The sequence below is a fragment of the Peromyscus leucopus genome, chromosome 7 (assembly GCF_004664715.2).
Source record: "Peromyscus leucopus breed LL Stock chromosome 7, UCI_PerLeu_2.1, whole genome shotgun sequence".
Taxonomy (NCBI): domain Eukaryota; kingdom Metazoa; phylum Chordata; class Mammalia; order Rodentia; family Cricetidae; genus Peromyscus; species Peromyscus leucopus.
Genome location: NC_051069.1, coordinates 102,442,707 through 102,455,843, shown reverse-complemented (window position 1 = coordinate 102,455,843; position 13,137 = coordinate 102,442,707). Strand labels below are relative to the sequence as shown.

General features: G+C 49.0%; 1 protein-coding gene across 1 annotated transcript in view; it reads right to left on the bottom strand.

Moving 5' to 3' along the window:
• The window catches only part of Susd5 (sushi domain containing 5), a 43,052-nt gene extending 36,918 nt beyond the window's left edge, over positions 1–6,134 (bottom strand). The window contains exons 1-2 of the mRNA XM_028892992.2: positions 5,497–6,134; positions 895–1,072 (exon numbers count right to left, since the gene is read on the bottom strand). Coding sequence (XP_028748825.1) covers positions 895–1,072; positions 5,497–5,596 — 278 coding nt within the window. The 5' untranslated portion in view covers positions 5,597–6,134. The remainder of the gene's footprint in view (positions 1–894; positions 1,073–5,496) is intronic.
• Positions 6,135–13,137: the final 7,003 nt, after the last annotated feature.

The window sequence follows — 13,137 nt, the reverse complement described above, 5'->3', positions numbered from 1 at the left end:
GCACATGACTGAAGACCAGGATACAGAAAGTGACAGAAATCAGGCTGCGTAAGTGAGTAATCTTCAGAGGCCAGCTCCCAGTGACCTACTTGACCAGCCTGACCCCACATCAGACATGTCCCACAGGACCCTCCCTACAAATAGTGCCACCAGTCTGGGGACAAGCATTCAAAACAAGAGCCCATGGGGGATGTTTTAGATTCAAACTATAATGAGATACAAAAGTAAATGACTCCAGAAACCAGAACATGGTGGAGAGTCGGGGAGGGAGACCACTCAGAAGGTAAAGGCACCACAGAAGCCTGGCCACCTGAGTTCTACCCAGGAACCTGTGTAAAGAGCTGAGTATGGTGGCATGCTTCTGTAATCCCAGCATTCCTATGGCAAGACAGGAACAGAGGCAGGAGAAGCAGCTGCAATCTGGACGGGTGGCTTTACGTAGGGAAAAGAAACAAGGGGGACCCTGCTTTGACAAAGTAGAAAGTAAGAACTGACTTCAAAAAGTTGTCCCCTGGGCTGGAGAGATGGCTCAGCGGTTAAGAGCACTGGCTTTTCTTCCAGAGGGTCTAAGTTCAATTTCCAGCAACCACATGGTGGCTCACAACCATCTGTAATGAGATCTGGTGCCCTCTTCTGGTGTACAGGCATATTGTATACATAATAAATACATCTTTAAATAAAAAAAAAAGTTGTCCCCTGACTTCCACATGGGTACACATACACACACAAATCAAAATAAATAAAAAATAAATAAACTGAACATGCTAGAAGGCACAGTCCGCTTCACATTGCCTGCCTGCTATCCCTGCAGGGCGATTGTTGAGCCCTGTCTATACCTAGGTAGAGCAGCCAGGGCGGTTGGAAAAGAATGCTTCCCCGGCTGTCCTGACTTACCCAAGGGTGCCGTCGGCCAGCCAGCCTGTTGTGCACACTGCGAAGGCGCAGTCTTGGACCACCCTCCTCAGCTCTCCAGCAGACACCAGGTGGGCACCCTTGCTCCTGCAGGAGAGCCGAGCGGCCTCCAGGTCCAGGCCCTGAGAGCCATTCTGGGAGTCCAGCAGGAAGAGTTTCCCTGTGCAGGATAAATACAACATGTGGATGTGAGGTTCAAGGCACTGTGAGTTCCTCACGCTCGCTGTCTGTGGACACTAGTGCACTCCATCCCTGGGACCAGGGGGTGACAGTCCTACTGGGGTTTCCACTTATTTCAGCTCTAGTCATTTTGAGATGGGCTCTCTTCTGTTGCCCAAGTGGGTTTCAAACCCATGCACTCAGACCATCCTCCTGCCTCGTCCTCCCTTCTATCTGGAACAAGAGTATAACACCATGTCTCACTTGTAGTCTACTATAAACAAGCAAACAAACAAAAATTATCTGTGGTGGGGAGATAGACTGGTTGATTAAATGTTTGCCTTGGGGGCTTAAGGACCCTGAGTTTGATCTGCAGAAACCACATAAAAATAAAGCCAGGGGTGGTGTTGACTTGGGACTCCAGTGCTGAGGAAGTGGAAACCAGGAGATTATGGGGCTCACTGGTCAGAATTAAACAAAACAAAGCAACACACACACACACAGGGAGAGGTATGTACATTCTTCCCCTCACACACAACCAGATAATCTGGCATGAATTTGTATTAGCCAAGTGTGGTGACACATGTCTTTAATCTTAGTACTGGGGACAGAGGCAGAGGCAGGTGGATCTCTGAGTTCTACTGGCCAACCTGGTCTACAATGAGACCCTCGTGTGTGTGTGTGTGTGTGTGTGTGTGTGTGTGTGTGTGTGTGTGTGTTGCTTTGTTTAATCCTTCTTCCAAAAAACGATGTGACAAGGCTCAGTGTCCTGGGTTCCCTTGCATGAGTATCTTGGTGCCCAGGGCTCTGAGGCAGTCCTCACTACACGAGAACTCCTGAGAGTTGTGAGTCACCATGTGGGTGCTGGGAATCGAACCCGGGTCCTCTGGAAGAGCAACAAGCACTCTTGGCTGCTGAGCCATCTCTCCAACCTCAATGCCTAGCAATTTTTACTGTTTCTCAGATTATCCTGCATTAAGTAAAAAGTTTCTTATACTGAGGTAGGTAGCTCATTCTTTGAATCCCAGCACTTGGGAGGCAGAGGCAGGGGGACCACTGTGAGTTGGAGCCAGCCTGGTCTATATAATGAGACCCTAAGCAAACAAGTCCTGACGTGACTCTCTGAGCGACTCCTATTCTTTAATCTCATCTGTGACTGAAGGGGCTATCTCGTTCATCCAGTTTTGGCTCGCACTCTCCTCCTGTGGTTTTAAGCTCCCTGGTAGAAGGACCCATTTCTCTTCATCATCTTTGTCAGCAAGGACATCATCGCCTGGCATGCAGGAGTGACTCCGTACTGACTGAATTAATGAGTCTTTCTCCACAATCATTACCCAAACAGTTAATTTGCTTTTAGTTAATATGAAGATTTTTTTTTTTCCACTTCAAAAATAAAAACGTAAAGTTTGGGAAGATAACTCAGTTGGCAAAGTGCTTGTAGCTCTGACCCAAGGACTCCAGTTGCATCCCTAGCTCTCACATGGGCAGGCAAGATGGCTGGGGGGGTGGGGAACGGGAGTTTGTCATGTGCATTTGACAACCCGGGGTTTGGTCCCAGAACCCAGGTAAAGGTAGAAGAGAAATGACTCCAAAAAGTTGCCATCGACCTCCACATGTGAATGTGGTGTGTGTTCAACCCCCCAATAACGAAAACTCTGAGTGCAGCTACATGTGTCTGTAATCCCAGCACTGGACTGGGATGGTGGGGCCATGAGGATTCCTGGGACCTGATGACAAGCCTGCTCCAGGTTCCTTGAGACACTCTGTCACAAACAAACAAACAAACAAGCAAACAAACAAACAAACAAACCAAGATTGGAGGCTGGAAGTGCTCAGCAGTTAAGAGCCCACTCTGCTTCTGCAGAGGATCCGAGTTTAGTTTCCAGCACCCACATAGGGTGACTCAAACTGTTTGGAATCCCACTGTAGAGGGAATCCCACATCACTGACCTCAGAAGACACCTATACTCCCCCCCCCTCACTCTTTTTCTCTCTCTCTCTCTCTCTCTCTCTCTCTCTCTCACACACACACACACACACACACACACACACACACACACACACACTCACAGATTAGAAAGGGATTGAGGTAGACACTTGGCACTGACTGCTGGACTCCTCAAACATGTGTGCCTGCACCCCCCCCACACACACACACAAATGAAAAACCAAGTAAAAATACAGAAATATGGTAGTCACTCTACTTTGTGTATGTGATACATGTTAAACTAATCAAATATAAACAAAGTGGTTTTTGTTTCAATTTTAGTTTTAGAGACTGTTTTTGTTCAAATATCTATAGTAGCGAGTCTCAGTTAAACAGTCATCCCTTCCTCCCCACGCAGACTCAGATCATAGGCATGAGACCAGCAGTAAGCACAGACCCAGGGAGCGATCCGTTCAGAACAGAGCTGACAATTCTTCCATGGCTCCACTATACAAGGCAGGGCTTGGCAAGCGGCATGTTCTTAAAATGAAGTGCGCCCCTAATTCTGCATAGGCCAAGTGGAGAGGGGGAAGGGAAGGTGGTGGAGGTGAAACAGGAAGCATTTCCAGCAGTAAAAACCACACACAAGGAGTCCTCAGTTTCTCTTTGCTGGATGGCAATCCCACCTTGTATTTTCTATGCCCCGCCCCAAGCCAGATGGGCACAAATCTTTGATCCTTATCCATGAGGCATTCTGCTTAAGCGTTCATAATGGGGTGAGACGCTATAAAACACCATGGAAGGAGATTTTGTTCAAAGAAATTAAAATTGGAACAAAAGTAGACATTGTTCAAAAGTGAGTACTAACCCCAACACATTCTACTTGCATTCTTTAAAATCAGTTTAATTTTCATAACTCAACATCAGGCCAGAAACACTCAAGCATCACCAGTGGATGGACTGCAAAGAGGTATGATGTTTCATGTGGCTATGATGGAATGTTCTAGAATTAGATGCACAAACATTGTTTGTACAACAGAACGTTTATATATGTATATTTTTAAAACCTCAGTTATACATTTTTAAACGGTAACTTTTATGAAGCATATCTAGATTTTTTTTTTTTTTTTTAATTTGGGACTGACGATATAGCTCAGTGGCCGGATGCTTCTATAGCACTGCCAAATAAATTAATTAGAAATTAATCAGAGGGGCCACGAACAGCCTTTAGAGTTAACAGTGCTCTCTCTTAATGCTGAAGGCACGGCTAAGAGGCTGACTGAGAGCCCAAGTCCTTGTGAATACGTGGCACACACATGCACACTCAGAGAGCACACCTGTGTTGTCACGTTGTCCCCTCACCGTTTCCTCACGCACCAGGATTTTCTTTCCCTGGTCTTTAGCTTCCCTTATGCCTTACCAGATTTAAATAACTATATTTCAATGTATGAAAAGCTTCCTAAGTCAGCCAACGGCTTTTCTCCTCCATCGGTCAAGGTCGTTCCAAGGGTGGACTTTCTAGAAACCTTCTGAGGACAGCGGGCTGCCGTCAGAATCTCCAGCTCCCTGTTCTGAGGAGTTCTGTTTCAACAGCTAAACACAGCTGAATTAGCTTTCAGACGGAAATTGTATTGACCCGGGGCCCTAATCCTGCTAGTGTAAGGCAAGTATCAAAAGCCAAATTCAAGGGCCAGCGAGATGGCTCAGTGGGTAAAGGCGCTTGCTACCAAACCTGACGACCTGAGTTCCACCCCCAAGGACCCACATAGTGCGTGGGGAACGAGTGAATCCTTCAGGTTGTCTTCTGACTTCCACACACTCACACACACGCACACACGTACATGAGCACTCTAATTTAAAAAAAAAAAAATTAAAGCTGAATTCAGACTTAACAAAGTAAATAAACACATACACAAAATAAATACTAAATGTTTGGATTTTTTTTAAGCTGAATTCGGGTTCAAAAAAACAAAGTGGGTCAACTTGTCATCTGGCTGCTGCTACCTAGTTTTCCATCTCCTGTCCCAAGGCATCCACCCCCACCTGGCAGCTCGGCTCCCACCTTGCTTTTTTGTTTTTCAATCATGTGTCCCGTGTTTCCCCAACACCTCTGAGTGAGCACCTCAGCTCGGGCTGTTCCCCCTCCCCGGACGCCTTCCTTCCCCGTTTGCTGGGGACATGGATCCCCACTCATCTTTCAAATCTTCCTGGACAACGCGAATATTCTCTAACCGCAGCCTCCGGGAAGGGCACCCACTTAACAGACGTTGAGAAACCGAGGGAGGATGAAAAAAAATCAGCCCCAGCAGGGTAAGTTCGAGGGCAGCCTAGACGTGACTTCATTCTAGGGCTCTCTCTCCTGGAAGCGGGCGGCGGGGAGCGCGGGGAAGGGTGGGGGCCCGGTGATGCTGGGACTCCGGGTGGTCAGTTCCAGGCTGCACCCCCAGCCCAGCTGGCCTCCCGGCTGCCCCGGGGCCCCTGCGGCTGCGGACACTCACCCTCGGCGCTCACGGGGGGCGGCTGCAGACCCAGCAGGAGCAGCGCGGCGCAGAGCGCAGGCAGGCTGCCGGGTGCCGGCCATCGCGGCCCCGCGCTCATGGTGGTGGCGTCCGCGGGCTGTGCGCGGTCGGAGAGCCTCGGGTTCCCGGGGATGCTGGAGCCGCGGCCGGGGATGCTGCGGGAGTCGCAGCCGGAATGCCGGGACCCGCAAACACCCGGGGGTCTCGGTGGCGCCACCCAGGCGGCTGCAATCCGGCTCCGCCTTTGCGCCGGGCACCTGGGAGCCGCGGTGCCAAAAGGGGCTGCGCCAGGGGCGCGGCCGGGGCGGAGGGCCAGGGCCCGGAGGGCGGGCAGTGGGTACCCTCGAGGGGAGGACGGTCGCCACGCAGGACCCGAAGTCTTGGCTGGGCGCAGGCTCACAGACAGAACCTTCGTTAAACGAACCTTTTTTAAATGAAGAAGGGAAGCTGCTGATTTGCTAGCCTCGGTCCTCAGGAGGGCGAGCTCCGTCCGTTCCCTTGGGAAAAGGCCATCTCGGGGCTGGGGAGGTGGCTCAGTTGGCACAGACCCTGGGTTCTAGTCCCCAGCACCGTAGAGAACCGGGCGTGGTGACAATCGCTGGTAATCCCAGCACACTCCGGGGATGGAGGTAGAGGGCTCGCGTCTAATTTAAGCAACCGCTCCTTCAAGGGCGTTTCCTACCTCACCCTGGTGTTCCTCAACGCTGTTACCACTCACTTCCAGGTCAGACTGGGTGACCTCCGAAGAGCGTGGAATTCTCAAGTTTGGGGTGAAGGGTGATCTGAGAAGCTACAATCTTGGTCCCACTGGAATGGATGATCTCTTCCAATTCACAGGGTCCTGTCTCCCCGGGCTCCTTGGAGAGCTCATAAACCCAGTCCTCTTGCCTACCTTGGTGGCTCATATCCCTGTCCTGGCACTCTGGAGACTGAGGCGGGAGAATTGCTGCCAGTTCTGGGCCAGCATGGGCTAGATAGCAAGACCCCATCTCAATTATCCAATCAACAAAGAATAATGCATTGTTAAACTTAGAACATCAGTGGCTCTCAGCAGTTTGCAAATCCTTATCGTATTAATTAATGCGCCAGTCAATAAATGGGTTAAGTGCCCACAGTATGGCTGCCCCTGCGCTAGACAATAACGATGCCATAGTTTGTTCTTTTGGAAAGTCCTGCTTAGGTAAGCCAAATGCTAAAGCTAAACAAGACTTTGGTGCTAAGCCACAAATAACTGTCAATAGTTAGTGAGCAAGGACACAGACATGGGGAGAATTTGCTTTCTTTTCGAAGTATGGACTGGGATTTGAACCCACATCTGACTTAGGACAGATAGCATTTTTTGTTTTAGCTTAATATATATGAGTCAAGGCTAGTGTGGAACTCACTATGCAGCCCAGGTTGGCCTCAAACTCATAGCCCTCCCAACCACACACACACCCCATATGTGCTGCCCAGGGCTTCGCATAACTTTTATTATTTTTTTACACATGTATAGGTCAAAAGACAACTTGCAGGAGTCTCCTTCCACCACATGGGTCCAGAGAATTGGACTCAGGTCACGAGGTTCGAAGGCAAAGGCCTTTAATAACCAATACCATCTTGCAAACCCTCACGTAATTTTTGGACTACACTAAAAAGACAGCCCGTCCCCTCGATAGCTACCAGCAGTGATTAACTCCTTTAGATGGTTAAGTTTCACATTTAAACCACGGATACTTGAGGGTGTTGGTGGGGTGAGAGCTGACAATCATTCACGTGTGAGGATAAATGGATTTGCTTAGCTACTTTCAGTTTAGCGGTTGGCAAGGCAACCTAGAGAGTGAGCTTTCACACGTCTGGACTGGAGGAGACGAAGGAAGGCCTCAGAAGGTGCCTGTGAGCAATGCCAAGAGACCCATCCGAGGGCAGTGTCTCCTAACAGCCTAGAAGTCATTTTGAAACTGACTAGCTAACCCTGCTGGCATTTTAAACATTATCTTTGCCCAGGTCTGTCTTGGCCTGTCCTACTCCGAGGAAATGGTATGTTCTAGAGGTATAATTTGTGCAGGCGCTGGGGAAAACCATCCAGCTGTCTCCCATGAGTGTATGCTTGCCTCGTGTCCCAGAAAGCACTGCAGTGTATATCCAAAGGAAACGAAAACAGACAGCCACAAAAAGATCTGTACAAAAACGCTCACTGTTCCCTCATTTGCACCATCCAGGAGCAGCTTAGGCATCATCAGTGGATGCGCAGAATGAGAATGGTGACGTGTTCAAGAGGAATCAGCCGACAAGGAGAGGAACAAAACACAATGCTAAAGGGCTGGATGCTTGCCTAACACTCACAAAGCTCCAGGTTCAACCCCAATACCTCATCAACCGGCTGTGGCAGTACACACCTTCAATCCAGGAGGTTCAAGGATCAGAAGTTCAAGGTCATTCTTAGCTACATTAAAATCAGCCTGAACCTGCAAAAAAATAACATAAAAACAGGAGCCGGGCGGTGGTGGCGCACGCCTTTAATCCCAGCACTTGGGAGGCAGAGCCAGGCGGATCTCTGTGAGTTCGAGGCCAGCCTGGGCTACCAAGTGAGTTCCAGGAAAGGCGCAAAGCTACACAAGAGAAACTCTGTCTCGAAAAACCAAAAAAAAAAAAAAAAAAAAAAAAAAAATAACATAAAAACAGGACAGCAAGATGTCTCAGATGGAAAAGGCACTTGCCAAGAAGCCTATGGGCTCCCTTCAATCCCTGGAGCCCGGAAGGAGAGAGCCAAGCCCCGTGGGTGGTCTTCTGACCTCCACACATCCACAAGTAAATAAATGTTAAAAAACAAAACACATGTGGCTGGGCTGTGGTGGCACATACCTTTAATCCCAGCACTTAGGAGGCAGAGGAAGGCAGATCTCTGTGAGTTCAAGGCCAGCCTGGTCTACAGAGTAAATTCCAGGACAGCCGGGGCTACACAGAGAAACCCTGTCTCAAACAAACAAAACAAAACAAAATAAAAACAAAAAAACACACTCACCATAATAAATGAATAAAACTAAATCCCAAGAAAAAGAAGCCTCATGCAAAAAGATTCATGCCATATGATTCCATTGATATGAAATTTGATTCAGAAAGGGAAAACCAGCCAGGTGTGTTGCAGCATGCCTTTAATCCTGGCACTTGGGAGGCAGAGGCAGGCAGATCTCTCATGGGTGGGTGGGGGTTCAAGGCCAGCCTGGTCTATAGACTGAGGTCCAGAACAGCCAGGGCTACATAGTGGGACCTTGTGTCATAGACAGATAGATAGATAGATAGATAGATAGATAGATAGATAGATAGATACATACATACATACATACATACATACATACATACATATTTTTTGTTAAAAAAAAAAGGAAAAAGGAATTGGAGATGAGAGGCCAGCTGTCCTGGGCCTGCAATGGAACCATCACCTCCAGAGGGAGTAAGGACCCTCAGATTCAGGGAGCTTGGGAAGCCCAAGAAACTTCAACCAACCAAGAAACTCACAGAAGTTCCAAGGTCCCGCCCCAAGTGAATGTTGCGTAAGTAAGCCGTAATCAAGTGCTGGGAGAGGAGTCTTCGTGAAGCTAGCCGCCTTCAAGTTCAGCGGGAGCCCTGGGCCTATCCCTCATGCTGGGGTGGACCTTTCTGGGGTGCAGCTGTACTTGGGTGACTCATGCCCCAGTTAGAAACCCAAATAAACTCCCTGGTTCACCAAGCTAGACTTGGGCGGAACTTTCCTTTGATCTGTCAATAAAGTCCTCTCTGGGATGAACAGATGTCTGTCCATGTCTCCCCAGGAAAAAATGCCAAACCACCCACCACACCACTGTTGCCCCCGAGGGCTAGGAACACATCTGAAGTACGTTCCTTCTCTCGAGGACAGTGGTGAGCACACGAGTGTGGACATTTGTCAAAGCCCACTAAACTATACATTTGAAGTGTACAATGTTTATTGAGTAGTTATTCAATACATAATTGATTGAATACTTTTAAAATCATAAATTCAGGGCTGGAGAGATGGCTCAGAGGATAAGAGCACTGACTGCTCTTCCAGAGGTCCTGAGTTCAATTCCCAGCAAGCACATGGTGGCTCACAACCATCTGTAATGGGATCTGGTGCCCTCTTCTGGCCTGCAGGCATACATGCAGGCAGAATATTGTATATATAATAAATAAATCTCTTTAAAAAATAATAAAATAAAATCATAAATTCACTTACTTTTCTGAGGGACAGAAAATGTTTTGTTTTGTTTTTTAAATATTTTTATTATTTATGTATATGAGTGCTTTATCTGCATGTACAACTTTATGCCAGAAGAGGGCATCAGAGCCGGGCGGTGGTGGCACATGCCTTTAATCCCAGCACTCGGGAGGCAGAGCCAGGCGGATCTCTGTGAGTTCGAGGCCAGCCTGGACTACCAAGTGAGCTCCAGGAAAGGCGCAAAGCTACGCAGAGAAACCCTGTCTCGGAAAAAAAAAAAAGAAAGAAAGAAAGCCTGATGCCGGGCGGTGGTGGCACACGCCTCGGGAGGCAGAGCCAGATGGATCTCTGTGAGTTCGAGGCCAGCCTGGACTACCAAGTGAGTCCCAGGAGAGGCGCAAAGCTACACAGAGAAACCCTGTCTCGGAAAAAAAAAAAAAAAAAAAAAAAAAAAAAAAAAAAAAAAATTAACCTCTGAGCCATCTCTCCAGCCCCATAAAAAATGTTTTATGACGAAACAGCTTAATGGGATTATATGGCTAGCAATCCATGGAGTCTGCTTAATGGGTAAAGGAATTCATTTGGGAAAGGAAACTCACAAGACAAAATAGAGGAATTTGTCACAGGATCCTGGAAGTGTGAGGCATGGTCCAACGCTGTTCTCTGGCGAGATCTGCCCTGGTCTATCCCAGCATCCAAAATCACAAGGTAGTGAAGGAAGAGATCAGCGTACCTGCATTCCAGGTCTTAAGGGTCCCTAGTGGCCAGGCCCCAGGCAGATGTTCTTCAAGGTCATAGGCAGGTGTAACAGTTACCTGCTGCCTCACTGGGGCGGTGCTTCAGGGCATGGCCTGAACAGCTACCCACCACAACAGCTTAATGAAAAGACCACATACTGAAGTGTGGGCGGGGCTAAGAGAAGTTCTGGGGCGGAGCAACTGTGAGAAGGAGGTACCATCCTGGGAGGGGAGGTTGGGATGTTGCCAAGCAGGGTGAGAACCTGAACCATGGTCTAGGAGATGATTCAGCGGGGGAAAAAGTAAGTGCAAACAGGAGAACCCGAGTTCAGTTCCCCAGCACCCAAAAAAAAAAAAAAAAAAAAAAAAGCCCGGCAGGGCAGCTGTGGTCCCGGCGCTGTTGAGGCAAGATAGGCAGCCCCTGGGAACGCTGGTTGGGCAGGCAGTGGAGCTGAACTCAGTGCTCTCCAGTTTTAGTGAGACCTATTCTAGTTTGCTCTTCTGTTGCTGTGATAAAACACTGACCGAAAGCAGCCTGGGAGTAAGTCACAGAAACAGGAACTTGACACAGAAGGTCACGTCATGCCCCCACCACCCTGGTTGGGCTGTGGTTGGTTGGGGGTTTGTTTGTTAGTCTGTCACCTTGATGCAATGTAGAGTTATCTGGGAAGAGGAACCTCATTTGAGACGTTGCCTCCATAAATCTGGCTTGGAGGCATGCCACCGGGGCATTTTCATGATTAGGGATTGATGTGGGAGGACCCAGCTGACACGGCAGTGCCATCCATAGGCCGGGGTCCTGAACGGCATGAGAGGGGAAACCCAGCTGAGCAAGCAAGCAAATATGTACATGTTCATTTCTGCTTTTAACTATTGTCTTCTTCTTATCTTGTTTCTCTGTATAGCAGCCTCGCCTGTCCTGGAACTCGCTTTGTTTACCAGGCTGGCCTTGAACTCACAGAGATCCGCCTGCCTCTGCCTCCCAAGTGCTGGGATTAAAGGCGTGTGCCACCATGCGAGGTTTAACGATTGTCTTCGGGTTCTGCTGCTGTGAAGAGACACTGTGAGCGGAGCAACTCTTCTACAGGAAAACATTTCATCGGGGCTGGCTGACAGTGCAGAGGTTTGTCCGTTATCGTCATGGTGGGAATCATGGTGGCGTGCAGGCGACGTGGTGATGGAGAGGAGCCGAGAGTCCTACAGCTGGATCCCAGGCAGCAGGAAGAGAGAATGACACTCCCTGGCCTGGGCTTCTGAAACCCCAAAGTCCACCCCAGTGACACACTTCTTCCAACAAGGCCACATCGACTCCAATAAAGCCACACTGCCTAATAATGCCACCCCCTGTGGGCCTGTGGGGCATTTCTCGTTCAAACCACCACCAGGAGGACAGGGTTGATTTCATCTTACAGCTTACATTCCATCATGTAGGGAAGTCAGGGCAGGAACTGGAGGCAGGGACCTGGAGGCAGGAGCTGATGCAGAGGCCATGGAGGAGTGCTGCTTACTGTCTCCCCACAACAACTAACTTAAGACACACCCACGAGCCTTCCTGATCTAGACAACCCCTCATTGAGACTCCCGTCCCAAGTGTTTCTAGGTTGTGTCAAACTCATCGTCTGAAGCCAGGCATCACAGAGCCAGAGTGAGAGGCTGCTTGCACACGGCCTGGGTGGTGGTGCAGAACTCCTTGCTGCTAACTGCTTTCTGAAACAGTTCCCAAAGCATCGTGTGCTCCCTTCAGTCACTCTGAAGTCAGGCAGAGGGTGACTGACGCCGCCCGTCTCTAGCTGCAGGCCCAGACACACAATGGCAGCAAGTCCTTGCTAACTGAAGGCAAGCTGCTTCTGATGCAGAGGAATAGTGGTTCCTGGTTAGCAGCCACAGCAGGCATCAGAGAGTGTGGGCGTATTTCAGCGGTGACTATGTACCTCGGAGTGAAGCTTTGTTCAGAATGGAGGCTGGAGAAGTTTGAATTATAAGTAACTAATATTTTCCCAAATTCTTCTAGCTTTTGCTCTGGTAAACAGGAAGGAAAGCCGTGAAGGAGCAGACATCCTGGTTCACATTTCTTATCTACGCAGAGGGTCTCAGTATCCCATCCAGTTTTCATCGTTTTAAAGAAATACCTTGTAAGGAATGTCTTGTAAGATAGCTCATTGGCTAGAGGTGCTTGTCACCAAGCCTGACGACCTGAGTTCATTCCCCAGGTCACACACACACACACACACACACACACACACACACCCCTAATTAAAAAATTTAAAAAGCCTGGTGTGGTGGCACACACCTTTTACTCCAGCACTCTGGAGGCGGAAGCAGGTGGATCTCTGAGAGTTTGAGGCCAGCCAGGTCTGAATAGAGAGTTCTGGGGCAGCCAGAGTGTCATGGCAAGACTGTCACAAACAAACAAAACTGACAAAAACTAACAACAATGACAAAACTCCGAAAATCTAAAAATTAAACAATAAGTCCGGACAGCAGAATTAACACGAGCCAGAACAGTGCCCAGCTCTCTCTTTAACTGTGTCTCCCCGACAGCCCCCCCCCCCGCCCCCCGCCCCCACTTCCTTCTTCATCTGTCTCTCTCTCTCTCCAGGAAACCTCGGCAGCATCTCCTCCCATCTGCTGCGTTCTTCGTTTCCAGGACGTCTTGGTTTCCAGGGAAGACTTTTCTGTACCTGTGTT